Source organism: Aptenodytes patagonicus, chromosome 7 (assembly GCF_965638725.1).
Source record: "Aptenodytes patagonicus chromosome 7, bAptPat1.pri.cur, whole genome shotgun sequence".
In the NCBI taxonomy this organism is placed as follows: domain Eukaryota; kingdom Metazoa; phylum Chordata; class Aves; order Sphenisciformes; family Spheniscidae; genus Aptenodytes; species Aptenodytes patagonicus.
In genome coordinates this window covers 39,090,826-39,109,497 of record NC_134955.1, presented here as the reverse complement: position 1 = coordinate 39,109,497, position 18,672 = coordinate 39,090,826, and the positions used below count along the sequence as shown (strand labels likewise).

The window sequence follows — 18,672 nt, the reverse complement described above, 5'->3', positions numbered from 1 at the left end:
TTCAACAAAACTGAAGAACATGTAGAACACTATTTAATTCATTTTAAACAGTACTGCAAAAATTCTCACAAACTTGCACACTGCACTAGGGAAAATGTGTAATGAAAAACCCTGCACCTCGCTGAATAAACAACTATGTAAAGTAACATTAGATGTCAATAAAGAACCCAAAAGAGAATCCCACAAGAACAGGAAAAAGCATAAATTAGCAAAAAACAACAAGAACAACAAATTCCAAGAAATTTATTGTGAAATTTGAAATTACTGGTCAGATAATACAACACAAATCAAAGATACAAGAGCATATAATGCTGTGGTAGTTTTGGGGATGTGCAACGTTAAAAATTAATTTATTATGGTGTTTGCTTTGGTATGGTCAGAATATTAAATTTTATCTCTCCTCCTTACTGAAAACTGCGAACTCCTTGCTCTCACATTCTGTCTAACAGGACTTCTGATGCCGTAGACTTCATTGGTTTCCAAAAGAGTATTTTTCACATCATAAACCTAAGCATTTCTTTTCATTTTATAGTTAATGATTTGGTTTTATTGGGCCTTAAAGCCAACTGAGTATCCAGTAAAAACAATTTATTTGTACTGACTTTGACTTTCACAACATGCATATGCACAAGAAACAGCTACATGAACAAATAATCAGTTGTGCAGTCTCCCCTACAACGGCCTGACAACCAGTTCCAAGTTGGGTCAGAATGCCCTACTGGTTCTACACCTTAAGCTATGCAGTCATTGCTCTGTTTATTGTTGTATCAATAAAAGATAAAACCTGCAAATGTGGTTTCGAGAAGTGTTAAACCATGACAGTAAGAATTTCAGTGAAACCAAGTAAGTAAGAACCACTTCACTTCAGCCATCAAACATCAGGAAGTACACATTCAATTCCCCAAAATACCAGGTACTTTTGGATTTCTTAGTTTATTATTTTCTTTTTAAAATGAATGATGGTGAAATCAAACGGAGAATACCTCTTAAGCCTTATTTTAATTATACCCTATTAACATAACTAAAATTGCAATACTTGCTGCTACAGTTTTAAAGAAAGTCAAGACTACTGATTCAACTGAGGTGAGTAGCTACCCATCTGCAGCCCCACTGAAGCTCCAACCTGAATTTTGATAACAGAAGCTTTCTGTGAACGCAAAGGCTGCACTTTCTTCCTTTTGGCTTATTTAACTAGTCCCACAAAAACGTGATTGACCAGTACAGAAATGATATTACAATAGAGTTGATGCTTCTGTTAAATCTGTTCCACAGTAAATTGTTCATTGTTTCACAATTACAAAGTTTTATCCTTCCTTAGCTGTCACTTACTGAGATTCTAAAGAAACACCTCTGACAAACAGAAACGTTGCTTAAGTGATCTGCAGCAACAAACTGGGAGAGGAGCACTTAAATGTTTATTGTACTCTTAAACTATGTATTATTTACTCATGACCCCAAAGATCTTCCAAACAACCTTTCTGGGAATTTATCGATCAGTAGCCATTTCTACAGTATATGCAGAACGTGACTTCACATGTCAGTAGAACTGCTTTTCCACAGTAATGTTACTCTCTTGCACTATACAGCATACCAGTGTCAGAGCAGGCTTACGACACAAAAGTGGAGTGCAACGAAGACTCCAATCTGGCATGTTCATGCAGTGCAATGCCAACTTAGCAGTCAAGCTCCTGGGAGCAGTCTAACCATGTTCACAGGTGATGAACTGAAACTTGCAGACCCTGGTTCTCAGTGGCTTATTAGCTGAGCCAAACAGCCATGTTAATACAGCTTCCAATTCAAAGTTAGCTCAGTGTTCAATTAGATTGTATTACCTAATCCAAAAGCTCACTGATGCTTGAAGTGGTGATCCCATTCCCTCTTCCTTCCTTTTCCTGTAGAAATCCAATCTGTACTTTTCAGAAAGGATAAATCCACTCCCTCTTCTAACTATTCTTGGATCTTACTGATATGCCTAGATTTCCTTTTTGAAGTCTACCTTATTTACTCTTTTAAGTCTACCTTTATTATCACCCCATGAAATAAAACACCTGCTAATGACACAATATGAACAAATATTTTATATATAGTTAATGTATACTTTTTTTTGTGTACTCCTACTGTATATCTCTGCCGCTATTTTTTTACCCATACTACAAGTATTTAGGAAGATATTTATTTCCCTACTTCCCTTCCTTCCCTTCTTCTGGAGCAGGAGAAAACACCTCTCGCCCCCACCCCCTGGTATTCTTGAATCATTGCTGTAGTTGAGATGATCTGAAGATGTAAGTGAAGCAAGACTTACAAAAAGAGATAATGAAGGGGACTTCTACATCAACTAGTTTATATGGCAGGGGGGAAGGTTTCTGGGCAGATTCTCCAGCTCTGAAGCAGAAGCAACAAACTTCAAGCTAAGAACAGGCCAACAACAATCTCTTCAAGTAAGACTATTTGAATGTTGTGGACCTTCATTCTTCTTCAGCTTTGCCAAGTACCAATTATCTATCGTCTTCTCTCCAGCCATGTAAATGACTAACAAAATGAAGTTAAACTCAAGATATCTTTCATCAGCAAAAGAGATTTTTAAAATTCCTAACAAATTCTGGTTACTTTTTCTTTCTCTTCTGAAAGTTTTTCATGCCCTTAATTGTTCCAGAAAAACTGCTTACGAAGCCAGGCTGAACAGTAACTACCTAGATTAACAACAAAATATTTTTAGGAGATCATTTTGCACAAATTTAGACAGCTTAAACTGATAAAAGTTACAGCAAGACTCTCTTAATAGCCGAACACGCAAATAATTGTGGGTTTTTAACAGGCTCGAGGACAAGGAACTGTGGTAAATTGGCTTTGTCACAGACAATATATGTAAACACGCTTTCAGAGCTGATAAACTGTACTTAGCTTGATGTTTGATGCTTCTACCTCAAATTCAGAGAAGACTCATGTACAAAATCTGGTCTCTTCCCCCCCCCAGTTAAGTAATTTTTCTTTAAATAAATCTATTAGCTCTGCCTACAAGCATTTTCCTGCTTTGAGGACTACATGACCCTTTGCACAGAATTAAGTACATCCTCTGGAATAAACGTCTTACTCCATTTTTGAAAGGCCCTACTGTATGCAGTCTGACTGTGTAAAAAATGGTAGGAAACCTTCAGAAGGGGATATCTGTGGGGAAGTTTTGCATCACCTATGATTTTGCCACTACCATTCCTTGCTGTGAAAGTCTCTAACTTGCATGCAATTATTTAGCTTTATCATATTGACATACGAGTTAGCGTTCCCTTAATATTGAGGTTTCTCGCCTTTAGTTTGTTTTAAAGGCGCTGGCACCATTTGTGAACTACCTCCAGAAAGAATGTTTTTCATATTGAAAGTGCGTATGAGAGGCTTAAATTCTACGTACAAAGATAAGCCTTGGGTTAGCACCTAATTTCTGAAAGTAACTAAGTAATTTTTGATTAAGTTAATTTTACTGAATTTCTGCCTATGTTACTTTTTAATTGCAACTTTACCTGTGTGAGTATCCTTTAAGTAATACCCACCTCCAGAAGATAAGGGGCCATTTGATCCAGAGTTTTTCCTAGATGCTTATCTGGATCTAAACCTGAAAAAAAAAGTGTAAAAATATTTTTTATAAAGTACTGTTATGACATCATGAAAGGCTTTTTTTTTTTTTTTTAAATATAGCATGTCTCCATTAGAAACTAGTCTCACTGTATCTAAAATAATTTCTATCCTAAAGAAAACTCAGTCAGAATTTTCTCTTATCCCCTCTGGGCAACTGGTTTCCATGTTTGTGGAAAAATAAGGCCAATTACCTTTTCACTGTGTGTCAACCGGAAAAGCTGTTGTTTTCCTTTCTTAGACACTTCACTAACCAGTGAAGTAAACATGCAGGTCCACGGTAATAAAAATACTACACAGAAATTACCTCTGAGTCAGAAGTTACCTTTGTAGATACCTATTAAATTAAAATACAAGTTAATTTTTTTATAGTTCCTGCAAATTACTGGAAGGGACATAGACTGTTTTCCATAATAAAAACCTTTTTGCTAAATCACATTCTGTGTGTGCGTGACCCACAGAAAAAAGGTAAGAATTAAAAAGGATGGAGATATAATGAAAATTCAGACTTACAGAATGTCTTGAATGTTGTAACTTTTGATCCATCACAAAATATTCTATATGATGTCTACATTTTGATTTATTTTTCTTGGTAAAAAGTAAGTCCTATTAACATTTGATAATTGCTTTAACGTGCCCCTCTGTGTTCCTGTTTCAGCTTTTTGACTTTACGAGTTTTGCCAACTCATGGCTGTTAAATGGTCACTTCTCAGGAATAAATCAAATAATTGGCAGAAATCAGTACTGGGATAAAAAACATCCAGGAACAACTGTTTCAAGAGCTGGCATCTTCTTCAATCAAATAAATATCCTAGCTGGATTTCAGACTAAGTGGTCAAAAGGTCTTAACATACAAAGTAAATAAGAAAAAACAAAATGATGACTTCTGAAAGTGAAGGAACAATGGAAAATTTTAAGCGATCACATTTTTTACTACTCTTAATTATTGTGGTTTGGGGTTTTATTGTACTGGTCATAATACTTGTCTATTTTTTCCTACTCTACTGCTTTATACAATAATGGGTATCATTAAAGAGCTGCCACCAGAATGACTCCATTTAGAAGCAATTTCTGAAGTATGTACCTTGCAAAGCACTTTAGATCATTGATGATGAAAGCTGTTATAGAAATGTATGGTATACTATTATATAAAGTCATTGCTGAGTTCAAATAGCTGATATGCCTTTTAATTTTTACAATGATGGTCTTGGTATATTTAAATTCCTGTGAAACTAAAACAAGTTAGAGTGAATGAGATCTCAAAGCATTAATAAAGTTTTTAAATATTTCATTAAAGCACATTAAAAATTCCCTATCTAGGGGAACACTTTAAAAACTGCTTAATAATTAAAGTGAAAGAGGACTGAGGTTTTTTCCCCCCCCTCTATTCTTTTTTGGTATTGATTTATTGCTCTTTATTAACAGACTAAAAATGTGTGTTGCTAGATATAAGACAATGATAATTTATGCTTGTGGAAATAATTTTGAAATATCTTAATTTTATTTCAATGATTCTGGTGATGTCTTCTAGCTTACACCAGCTTAGTATTATGTCCTTGATTTTAATGGGATAGGTATTAGGCTAAACAAGCATTTTCTCTTAAAATAAACAAATAATAATGAGTACCATATTACAGTACTCATTTCACACATTTACATTAACATTCTTCATTAACATAACTACTTTTCTAAGGAAAGCAACCCCCCTCCTTGATAAAAACAAATTGGTTTCCCTTAAATTTAAACCAAGGGATACATTACAAACATGTGAGAAGGGAAAAAGTTGTCAGAACCAGACACACTAACATATTATTTCTTTCACAACTTCTCTTTGATATTAAGAAGGATATACCTACTGTTCTGCCCCCTAATGAACACAAAACAACAATTTAAAAGAAACTTTCCTACAAACAGTATACAAAACACAAATAAATTGCCTACATATACACTACAGGTAAACTCTTCAGTAATATCCCACACCTACATGAAAATCTGTGAAAGTGAAATGTACCCTTTCTGCTTCTCAGTAGAATTCTATTTTTGGATAGTTTGTCTTTCTTTTGAAAAATATTATTTCCTTCAGTTTCCAATACATTTGTATTGTGAGTGAATACAGACCGTCTGCTAAAGGCATCAAGAACCAATGTAACCTGTAATTTGCAGAACCAGTAATCTACATCTCAAATCTCTAACGGTGCGCATGTATAGATGAAGCTGTATGTCTACTGCTACTATCAGTATAATCAAGTGTCTATAACCATACTTACAGAACAGTTAATATAAATCTATACTTCTATTTGGTATGTTTTTCTTTAAACAAAGGAGTAGATTGATTCAGATTCTTAAAATGACTTAGACTAAAAAGAAAAACAATGTATTGTAAATTCTTAGTGCATTCCATTTAACCACATCCTCCAGACTTTTCCTCCATGAAACTAGATGTGAAGAAAGCTGGATGGGTGGATAAACCAACAACAAGGTCCAGGGCCTGGATGACTGTATGTAGAATTAAGAAATTAATTAGGAAGGGAACTATAATTTGCAGCACTGACATCTATTTTACTTAACTTGCATGTATCAATGGGAAGCAATTACAATTCAATTAAAATATTCACTTTTATTACTTTACTGACTGACCTTGAAGTTAATGCCTGTTTTATTTAATTGCATCATCTATGAATAAATGTTAACCCTAGAATGTTATGCCCCATTATTTTCAATGCATTTTTAACTCCCCAACTGAACTACATCCGTCAATTTATTATGTGCTGTCATGAGAGCAAGTGGGGCTTTATTTCTTTGAGATAGACCAGTACATGATGGCAGAAACATCTCGAAAAATTTGATAATGCTGTTTTTAACAGTGCTCAGTAAAACAAATTGTGCTCTCATCTCCAGTTTTGTGGCCTAGTTTTACTGTAAAATCAGTATGTGATAGCACAAGTGGTATAATCACTTCAAAATAACTTCTACTCCATCTGTAATTCCTGGTAAATCCACTGACAGGAGCAGAACTCCTTCCTGCAGACATCAACAATGGTTGCAGAGCCCTCTTATGCACAGCCAGAAGACAAGTGCTGTAGAGAACTGTAGCAATGTCAAAAGACTGGGGCAGAAATTCAGGGCTTTGTTCTGTAGTGAAAAAAATGTACCAAAGAACATTACTAAAAGGCATTTCACTAGTGTTAAGTTACGCAAAAGAACTGTATTTTAAATGGTTCACTTTGTACACATGTATTAGTGTAGCATAAAGCCCTCACCTGAGGGGTAACTACCTAATATTACTTACATTTATCAAGACCATTAGAAAAATCAAGTTCCATTTTCATGGCATTACATTCAGCTAATAAAATCCACATTCTAAAGCCTCATCTTACTAACAATAACATGTTTTATACATGTTTAGAATTTTAAAATAGTCTTGATTTTTAAGAAAGTCTTTTAATATAAAACAATTCTATTTTCACCTCTTAGTAAAATGCTGAATAAACAAAAATAAATCATAATTATTGGTTTTAAGAAATGGTAGTACATAAAGTTCTTCTGAAAGCTACACTGAACCAAACTCTAACCCATAATACATCAATACATCATGAAAGAATCACTACAACACACACATATCAATAAAGTATGAGTTAACCATTATCTCTTGATAATATAGGGAAAAACCTCTGTCCTTTCCTGACTAACCAGCTTTACCATTCAAAAAGTACATCTTTTTCCTCTCTAACTTCTTCCATAAAATAAGGTTAAAAACAAATATCCAAAATCGCTATCTATTATCAATCTTCTTGAAATTTCATATACATAGAATTAGCATAGACTTTTGGAGAAAAACTTGGAACTTGGTTTAAAGTTACAGCGACTTAAAGTTCCCTTCTTTTTCCTGACTTCTTGAGAAGTATTGTTGAGATTAGTAACTGCCGAGACTTAACTTCTGATGATGGAGGGCAGTATAATGCACAATAAGGTTTCTGGAAAGATACTAATCAGCTGCTCACCAAAAGCAGAATTATTTAGAACTTTAAATAAAAAAAGAGGCAATGAAAGACTTAAGTTTTCAGGAACCAAAACTAGTCTCCTCTCTCTTTTCAATTTCTTTTTCAGGAAGAAAACAGGGTTAACAAGGAGGTGATGGGACCTTTAAGGTATAGAAACACAGAGAGAAAGCAAAAGAGTATAAAGGATAGATGCAATCATCCATCTTAGAATTGGAACAGAGAAAATAGGACTATTTTTGAAGTAAAATCCACTACTTCAAATGTGTCTTTTTTTTCTTTTTCTTTCTAAGTCAACAATACAAAATCACTGAGTTTCATGAAGCAGGATCAAGCACTATTCTTTAAACAATACAGAACCAAACAGTATGTTTCTAATAGCACAGGAAAAGCCCATACACAACAGTATTAGTTGGTAAAGCAGGTTTACTGTGCAGGAGTGCAGGAATGTCAGATACCCTTCATGATGTAGGAGTGCACCTGCCACAGAGATATTAATGCACTGTAAATCTATACCTTAAATTGCCTTGAGGTAAATTATTCCTGGTGTCATATTTAGCTTTCATTTCTACGCAGAGTTGGGAAATGAACTTTTTGTCTGGTAGCATAACTTGACAGGTTCATAGTTGATTCTTAACTTCCTTGTAACTTTCACACATGAAAGGCTGTATAACAATGGTGAACTGGACAGATTCCTTGAATTTCCTTTTCCAAAACATCAAAAAAAAATTGTAAAAGCTGCTTAATTTTCGTATAAAAATGAAGGAAAGGAAAGTGCAATAAATACTGGATATTAATCCACCTCTAAAAGATTTGAGGTGAATATACTTCTAATTTATTGTATAAAACAGCAAAATTAATGCAACTTGATTATGTGCCTACTTCTTTTTCTTTTTTCCTTTTCATTTTTGTATGGGGTAATTTATCCAGTGTGGGAACAGTACAGGGATGGAATCTGAAGATACAGTAACTCTTTTCAAGCTAAGTTGTAAGACGTTAATCTCAAAGTGGTTCTAGCATATGTTTCCAGTGCAGTTTATTTACGATCACAGTTTATCTTCTTTCTCGGAAGTTCATCAAATATTTTCTAAACTAGGTTAGTCTGATGTCATCAAATTTTAGAATTCTAAGAGGTAAAAGGCTCTGGCTCTAAAACTCTTCATACCAGCAATGTTAATTTTATCTGTAATCTCGTGGTTTTTTTTTTTAATTAACATCAAAGTTATTTGTGTTCTAGTTACATCTAGGATTCAAAGCAACTTAGCTCTGCCATTTCAGGAACAGAAACCTCAATAAGTCTTTGAAGAAATTTTGTACTGTTTCATCAAATAACAAGGCAATATTTTCAAGCAGATCCTTTTAAAACTCTAAAACGTTCATAGTTTAAAAAGAGATTGTAGAAGAATTGTTTAATAACAGCATTAAACTGCTTTTAATCAAATCCAAGATTCTATACAGCAAATGGTTCAGCTCATTGAAAATACTGCCCCAGGCAACTTCCTCTCAGGACTTTCAATGGACTTCAGAGATTTAAAACAAAAGTTATTACACGTTGGGTTCATACAGCCACATATGTATGACTTTCCCAATACAAATCTATTTTCAGTGGTTTTAACTTCGGCATAGTGAAATGTTTTGAGTAGAATTACTTTAGAGCATTATTTGTTTATTAATCTATTTAATTCAAAGAGTTCAACCATTCCAGCACCATAGTTCGGACAAAAAAGGATGTGCTGTTTTGTCCCTGTTAAAGAATTCTGGTATTTCCATGCTTTGAACAGTTCTAGTGCTATTAAGCTTTGAAGAAACGGATTGAAATTTGACTCAGTGGCTGAGAAAAAGGCATGGTGCAAGTGGTAAAATTTGTGTCGCTTTCATTAAATCCATCCCCATGCAGACAAGTTATAAACCTTTCAAAAGTCACAGTCCCCAAATGGATCAACAGAGACTTCTGACAGGGGAAATCAATAGATCACCTGCAAAAGGGTAAAGGCCAGAGCAGAAATAAGGGATCAGATTAGGACAAGAAGTCTCTTAAAACTTTAACTCAGAGAGACCTGGAAAGCAAGCATCTATGGTTCTAACTACACAGATACACCTTTAAAGGTTTGAGTTTAAGCTCTGTTTCAGCACAGAAGTCTGCGCAGTGAATGTGCATCCAGAACTTAAATCTTACCAAGCATTAAAGAGCAGCAAGTAATATTCTAGTATTAACAAGACACAACTTCTCCATCTTGATTTTCATTCTGTTAAGATTATTTCTGCTTTTGACATCTCTTACTAAGCTCTTTTTCTTCCACTATTTTTCAGCTCAAAGTTCTCTTAACTATTCTTCTGTCTCCTTTACTAGAAGCCTTACTTCCTTTTCTCTTTCACTTTAAATGCCTAATAGTCCATTCTTACCCGCTGCTTCCATTTCACTTTTTCTTTAGATTATCTGATCTCCCCAAACTGCAAAGCAATCTTTCCACTCTTAAGCAACCTCTCTCCAATTTTGTCTGTCTCTGACATCTCCTTAAGAAGCACTGCACTCAATAATGTCAACTTTCAATTACTTTTCTGTTTTCGGGCACATTCACTTTCCCACACTTCCTTCTAACTCCTGTCATGTTACTACTGAAAATACCGACATCCTTCCCAATCTCCAACCTATAGGCTCAAGAGATAGCAAAGAGGGAATCATATTTCTCTCTAACCTGTTTCTAGATCCACTTACACAAACTGTTACAAAATTTCATTTCTTCCTTTTCTGTAACATGCTTTATTTTCAAACACTTCTTTATACCCATGCACTAAAAGCTCTTCCCAAAACCTCATCTTACACTGCTAAAAAAGTATGTCATTCATAAACAAACATCAAGGCAAATAACATTCCAAATGCAGATTGTTTTCTTATCTTATTTTTCTAACCTTTCAGCTACACTCTGAATCAAAACTTCACTTAAAGTCCATTCTTAGTTCTCTTTTCTCTTACTCATCTCTTTTGCATCATACTCTTCTTAAATCCCAAGCTAATTTTGATTAATTTCTAGTCTTGCATACAATTCCCATTTTTCCATGTTGATCTTTTCCCATGTGATTCTTTTCCCTCAAAGAAAAAAAAAGGGTCTGAGCTAAAATGGCTCCTGTGGTTTCATAACTGTTTCCAAGTCTTTTCATACAATGTCTGGTGAACAAACAGGTGTGGTACCTTTTCTTTTATCGTAAATAACAGGAATGATGTAGATAAATGAGGTAGTAGACAAATGTATTAGGGAACAAGCTTAAGGCAAAAGTGTCAAACACACTTAAACTCTTAAGGACCAACTAAGCTTTGGAAGCTTTGTTTGAAAATTCAGTGACAATAACATGCGCTAGCTAGGAAACAAGGATTAGAAGGGGGAAAAGACTAGTAAGAATATCTTTCCTAAAGTACGTGATAGGCGTAAATTTACCAAATTTATAAACTGAAAAAAATTACAATAAAAATTAATTAAAAGCTATTATATGTGTATACAAGATAATACTTTAACATTGTTCAGGGATAATTTTTCTAATAAAACTTCATGGCTACTTTTTAGAATACATTATTCCTAACATAATAGACAATCATCAAAATTTGACACTACTTGGAAAAATATTATTGGTCATTTTATGTTCCACTTCAAATTATGGTAAACAGAAGAAGTCATTTTCATATTAATAAAACCAAACGTTATCAAGAGCAAAGGTTGCGAAGACTGTCATAGATTCCATTACAGCTCCAGTGTCTGGCAACTGCCCAAGGAAAAAGCAATGGAACAATCACCTCTAAATAAGCTGAACTAGCTAAGAATAATGCCAATGTTTAGTTTATTTAGTACTAAGTAAGTAAACAAATCCTTACAATACAATATGGAAGAAAACAACTGGGATCTTGTATCGATTTCTTAACAAAACGTTCCTCACTTCCTTCTGTTATGTTTGTGAATTGTCTGAGAATTTTTTGAAAATATTTAGCGGAAGAAAGTATGTTCCCCTGTGATGATGATATAACAAGTTCCTTCATTTTCCTCAATAATGATTTTAAAATTGCTCAGTACTAAAAACTCGAGACACATTTTCAAAGAACACTGTTGCTTTCCATTGAACAGATGATGTGCTCAGACAAAACTCACACAACCACCAATTTTACTTCAGGATATGATCTAACATTACAGCCAACCCAATTCAGTGGTAAGCTTTCTACTGAGAGTTTTGTCCACCATGCGGCCGTGGCATCTACACAGCAAGTTCCCGGCACACACAAAAAAGCAGTACTTCTCTGCTGGATCACCCAGCCGCAGACACACAATCACTGGAGCTTTTACAGGGGCAGAAGCAAGTAGAGACTTGTGGTTTGGAAGAGTCAGTTAGAAGAAGGAAGGAAAGATCAACCTTTTGGCAGCAACTCGCTATTAGATCAGTTTATCTGTAACACTAAACTACACCCTCGGGAGCTTAACCAGGAACTGTGTGGTGCTAGTTCTTTTTTAATGTACTACTTTATACGTAAATCTTACCTCCATTAAAATTAATAGGAGTCTGGCTATCAATTTCAGTCAGTCAGGATTTCATTTCTGTACACTAGTGGCATGCAAATAATAAACAATAATGCAGACACCTAGGTGCTCAGGTTTAAATAATAAACAAAAGCTCCAGGTACTGATTTCATTATACTGAGAAGTAACATTCTCTCTCTCTAAACTAAAAGCTCATATACAAAAACACACGCATCCCTAAACTATCAGTTTTTCAGAGGATTCTATGCACGGCAGGAGTATACCAATCTTCTTGACCTTGTGAGGCAAGCGTCAAGATCTTCTCACAGCAAAGGAGACTCAAGTTAAATATACGTACTTCAGACAGCTCATTTTAGAGAAGGAACTTTAGGATTTGCTGACAGGCAGGAGATGGCAATGGCTCCCTAAGGACTCATTACTCCACTGTTGGAGGGAAATAGCCTGGGTAAGCAACTAGGGCCCACACCATCTCAAAATTTAGGCTTCCACAGTCCCTGTGAATTCAACTCTACCCATGGCTGAGCGTGCAGATTGCCTAGAAGCACTCATAGCAGCCAGACCTACAAGATAAAGGATGCAGCCATGGCGTAAGAGCCCCACTTCAAACATAGGCTGAGGACCACAAGCTAATCAGTCCTGATACAAAGTTTCAGCTTTTATTATTGTCCAACAGTTGAACAGCGTTATGGTATCATTTCTCTCCTGTGGCCCAAAGAACAGCTAGAAGTTAGAAACATAATTTAACCATGACAGAGTTTTTCTTTTTCAACTTGGTATTTCTATTATCTGATCTCATAATTACAATGTTTTTTCAGGTATTTAATTCAATAATAAATCATTAATTTACTATAAGCAGACTGGGAAGAAGCTGCAATGTATAAAGTAAATAATGCATATTAATCCCATAAAAGATAGAAATTTGAGCTTATATTCTGATTTTGACTGAAACATTGAAGAAGTAATTTTTTCCCCCCACTTTCTCAAGCTAACAATGTGCACTTATAAAACTTATTGAAGGTGAACGTTACTCTTAAAACTTCAAGAAAAACTAGAATCACTGAGGACAAACTGCTTTAACTGCATGACATAAAACCAATTTCAACTATATTATCATATATATGAGAACTGAAGTTTGTCATATTTTAAAATGTATAGTGGCGCTTAAGTTTTCGTGTTAATTCTTAACAAGATTTAGGTATAGTTAACTACATAAGTAATGTAAAACTAATAAAACTCGATGCTCAATTTTTACTGAAGACCATACTGTGAGGAACCCCAAGATTCTTTCCAAATGTAACCTTCCTCCTTCTCTCACTTCCACCTGAGTATTACACCTTGTGCTGCAGTGGAAGCAATTTGCTTTAGAACGTGGCACAGGTAAGACCAGTACATGAAGTTACCAAGATTAAAAGTTGAATCTGTTATATGCATACTCTGCAAGTTAATTAGTATTTTAATCCCTAAAATGTGTCCAGAGAGCAAGGATATAAAATAATATCTTATTATTGTGTTATATTACACAGTGCTATATTACACTGTCTCGCATGAGCAATGGATATTACTGGAATTTCAGGCACACACATGTTAAAAACAATCAATAACTGCTTCTATTTTAGCTGTTACTGAGTAACCTCATTCTGACTTTCTGGGATTTCCACTGAAGAGGGGTATATTTCAAATCTAAAAGTATCATGCATCATACAGGCATCCTTAGCAGCAAGCAAATGGCACTGAAGATAAATATGCATAAGCAGCTTTTTTTTTTTTTATAGCTCAGGTTTGCTGCTAGATCATGGAATGTTTTTCTCTCATCATTAAAGCCTCTGAAATACACTCTAAAAGAAAGCAAGCTGATCTACTTATAGATCAGCAGAAGGCACGTGAAGAAGGCTTGCTAACAATACTTCTTTTGCATGTAAGTGAGAGCAATTGGTATCGCATCTGGAAAAGCACACTACTCTCAGAGAGAAAACTCTTGCCACTGGCAAAGTTTATGGTATTAATTTGTAATGGTGGATTTAGGGAAATGTACTAAACTAATGCTCATTTACTTGCATAATTATGTGTTTTCTACATAAAACGACAGGCTTTTACCTTGCCAATACTGGCACTGAGTTAATGGAAAACAGGATAAGGCGGGTGTACAAGTATGCCAGTGCTGATGAATGTCAAGCTCAGGTTACAGATTTGCTTCTTGCATTAACATCTGTACAATGTACCATCTAATGCATTACCCTTCAGCCTCTTAAATCTGTTATTTTAAATATTTTCATTGCAGTTTAGCTTTGATTATTAATCTAAGAGGCAAAAAGTTAAACTGTATCTTATCTTCTTTGCCACTTGATATGTTAAACAGCCTTCATACCTTAAATCCACTTTAATAAGGCATGCAATTATTAAAGCATTACAGAATGGCCCCAGAGCACACAAGCTCCATTAAATTTGCTTACATCTAATTACGTCTGCCTGAGGCAGGTGAGAAATTGACTCTGATAAGATCTTTCTTTTACCTGTAGCCAAAAAAATAAAAAGAAAAAAAAAAACCCTCAAGAGTGATTTTCTATCTAATTGCTATCTACAAGTATTTATGGTATTCGCTCCTTCAATGAATAGCCCACAAAGCACTCTTTGTGCACTAACTAGTGCATTTTAAGATTTTTTAAGACTGTAGAATACAAAAGACAAGCTTATCTTGCTTCAGGCATAAGACAGGTCATCAATGATTTCTACTTGTGAAATAATTTTATCTATTATTTAAATCATATATTTTCTTTAAAAAATAATTCTGATGTGAAAAAGCATGTTACATATTCTTTGAGGACTTATTTTTTCTTCATGTCAGCATAAGCAATGAAAGCATTCTATTTTATGGAAAAATAACATAAATATAAAAATGTACTTTATATGGCCTGAAAACTATTCCTTTAATAAAGATTTTTTTTTCCAATTTAAAAAATAAGTGTTTTATAGTAGAAAACACAGTATCCAACTCCTATGTATTTGTAACTGGCCTTCCAGAATTCAGGAAAACGCTATTAAATTACATTGCTTGTTACCTACAAGTGAATGAGGGAACATGGTATTTCTAATCATTCTAATCCCACTAGCAGCCCTAGCAGATCCTAGAGAACAATACAGCAAGACCGTCATAGTAATAATGTAAAAACTAGTTAGAAACTATACCAGCTAAAGAGGAACAAATAAATAAAAAAGTAAAGAATTAATTTAAAAAAAAAAGTCATGGAATTAATCCAGTCTAAAGGGATTATAATTCAATTCTTGGTTAATATTTAAGGAGAAATTACTTTGTTATAAAGCATTCTTTAAAGACAGACATTAGGAATTTGATGTGAAAGTTGCCCAGATAAACCAGCCATCGGACTTCTAATGCAAGATTATACAACACTATTTTTTAAACATACATCTTTAACCACCGACGCCACTGACACCCTTGTATTATAGTAGTCATTCTTTGGTACAACAGACCGCAAATCTACAGTCAAACCAAAAAGAAAAGGTCCTTTGGCCAGACTTTATGCTTAAGACCTCATTTGATACTCTTAAGTGAAAAACTGCATAGAGGCCTGAAATGAATATATTGTACAATTAACATGTGTCTCATGTGCTTCTTAGGGACATCATTCAATAAGCTTTTCTATAAAACTTCATTTGACCTTATCTTTACATTCAAACAATAAACAAAGAGGTTACCTTTCATATTGATTTGCTTCATTATACAAACGTCATTTTACATATCTGACAATGAAAAGACATGTTGATTTTCTGGTATACTAAACAACTACATTGTAAATACCATTTTATTGAAGGCAATGACAAACTATTTCTGTTTGCTATATGCTTTACCAAATCAAAGACTGTTGTTACACAAAATGTTTTGGCCTCATACAATTACATTTTGTTTGATGTTAATTTGTTGTATTTCTATTAAACTTTCATGGTTGCTTTATAATATTGTCTAGCCAGCAGTCTGCATCATCTATAAATGACAATACTGTGAACCACTGAATTAGGCATGCATCTTTACTGAAAATCAAAACCAAACTAGAACAAAAAAATTACAAAAGGAATTTAATGACTATGCTAGGAAGAATTACTTTCCAGCTTTTCCATGTCTCCTCTACGAATGAATTGCATACAGGTAAATTAATTATTCAGACATCATGACTGTTATTCAGCCATGTAATTTTTTTATATTTTCTTCACATTAACATTTCTTATCCTAAAATATAGAACAAAATTTCTGTTTTCCTCTGTTATGTTGTGGATTTGTCCACGGGAAGTTTCAGTAGACAATATTGCTCAGAATCGGAATACGTACCAAAAGCTGCCACTTTTATGATTATGGCTTGAATGTTAGATGATATCATTTCTTTAAGCAGTATTTCCTGGTTCCGATGCCAAAGGTAAGCTAACGGCTGAAGATTAAGCCTTCTGCATCTTAAAAACAAACAAAAAATTGGATTAAGCCAAGCATTATGCTTTTACACAGCATGATTCATGTAAAATTAAAGAAAATTTATTTCTCTCATTTCCTGCCTTTAAATACTTTTTCTTCTACAGTTTCAATTACAATACTTTACTATTCCTAGATTTCAGTATATACTTTAAGTCTAATATTAAAAAAATGGAATAAACTTGTTCTGACTATAATTCATCTACGTAAGTAAGATGTAACTCACTGATGTAAACAGATTTGCATAGGAACGTAAGTAAAACCATGAGAAAACGCATTCTTAAACCTTTAGGGATGCAAACCAACTAATACCTTAGGAAGTGATCACTTTTTATGAACACAGCTAAGGCAAGAGTTACGGCTCTGTGATAAATGCGCCACACATCACTAGTACAATATGCTGAATTTATTACACTCAACAAACCTGTGATTTGGATCAACACCCAAGGAAAAGAATCATTCAGGACAATGTACACAGCTTGTGATACAAAGTAACAACTTGTTAATGTAAATTTAATTATTTGTTTTGATACGTATCATATTTAGACAGCATTTGATACACATTTGATTGTTTATCAAATTAGAGAAACACTAATTTGCACTATCAATAGGTAACCCTTCTGCAAATTGCCAAGTACCACCAGTTGGTGATAAAATGTGTAATTCCTAGTTCCTGAAAAACTTAAAAACATTTAACTATGGGACTAGCTCAGAGCACTCAAAAATTACATTTATTTGTCAATTATCATTGTTTATCTAATATGGCTTTCTCCCGTATGTTAGCTAGAACCACTAATATTAGTGTCAAGACTTTATAGTTAAATGGATGTTTAATGTTGACATGTAAATCCATAGTTAGCACCCATATAATCTGATTGGCTTTGTTATTACTTTCATATATTTTAACAGAGCACGAAGTTGTGAAATTAACAGAAATATTTAGCAACTCTGATGTGAAGTAGTTCATTTAGGTAACTTTAGCTAACAAATTAGCTGAATCCAAGTAACCGGGATGGTTTATGTGAAACAACTTTATTGCAAGGGGTAAATCTACAGATCAATGTAAAAATTTTTTTACCACTGAGCAACCTTGGAATTAATCAGGTCAGTTTGAAATATTGTGATGTCCTGTCAATCTTTTTGTTGCAGTAAAAGATCTGAAACCCACAATCAACAAAAGCAATCTTTTCTAAAATATCTAGTAACATGATCAGGGAGTCATTAAAATGTTTTAAGTGTAAGGAAAAAGAAAAAGAAAGGATCTATTTCTGACTGCAATTTACCTATGTAAAGTGTAAGGAAAACACCTGTGTTGCGTAACTTGCTGATGTGAGTCAAGTTGGCACAGCATTAACTTCACCATTCTTACAGTTCACAAAGGATTCCAGATATTTGCTTTTATCATCAACAAATAACTAATGAACTCGTGATATTATAATTAATTTTTAACACAAGGTGGTTATGCATTTCATCAGACATACATAGTGAAAGTTTTTTTTCCAGACCCAAATCAAATCTTGGCCTATATCACACACACAAGTTCCCATTACATAATCCTTTTTTTAATTAAGACTCTTAAAAGTATCACAATCTATCTAGACTTAAAGAGTGTGCACAGTAGAAATCACAAATGAAAGCTCCTGATTAATGATAACAGATTTTAGATTTTAAGGAAGTAAGGGAAGATATGCACATAAGGATTCTCTCGCATTTAATTCCTGAAAACAACTCACAGGATGTTCCTCTATATTAAAACTCTGTTGAAAAATAAAGATATTTCACCACAACACCGTAGTCACTGGAATTGAGTGAGCTTTCTGTTGAAATCAAAGATCTGAACCTACTTAGCTATTTTCATATCAAAACTCTGAGTATTTTCAACAGATCCTTGAAAGACCTGAAGAGCAATCCAAAAATCCAGTAGTCTCTATGGGATTTTTACTAATGAACACATGGTTCCAGGAAAAAAAAAAGAAAAAAGAAAAAAAAAAAAGATGCTTATATTAACAAATTGAATGAACTGCGTATCATAGAGCATGAGAAATAAAGCAACTGT

The 18,672-nt window shown here is 34.0% G+C and overlaps 1 protein-coding gene across 2 annotated transcripts in view; it reads right to left on the bottom strand.

The window, feature by feature from the left end:
* Positions 1 to 18,672, bottom strand: part of DPH6 (diphthamine biosynthesis 6) — a 219,084-nt gene that overhangs the window by 150,004 nt on the left and 50,408 nt on the right. For both annotated transcript variants that reach the window (XM_076344932.1, XM_076344933.1), the window contains exons 5-6: positions 16,482 to 16,600; positions 3,543 to 3,604 (exon numbers count right to left, since the gene is read on the bottom strand). In XM_076344932.1, coding sequence (XP_076201047.1) covers positions 3,543 to 3,604; positions 16,482 to 16,600 — 181 coding nt within the window. The remainder of the gene's footprint in view (positions 1 to 3,542; positions 3,605 to 16,481; positions 16,601 to 18,672) is intronic.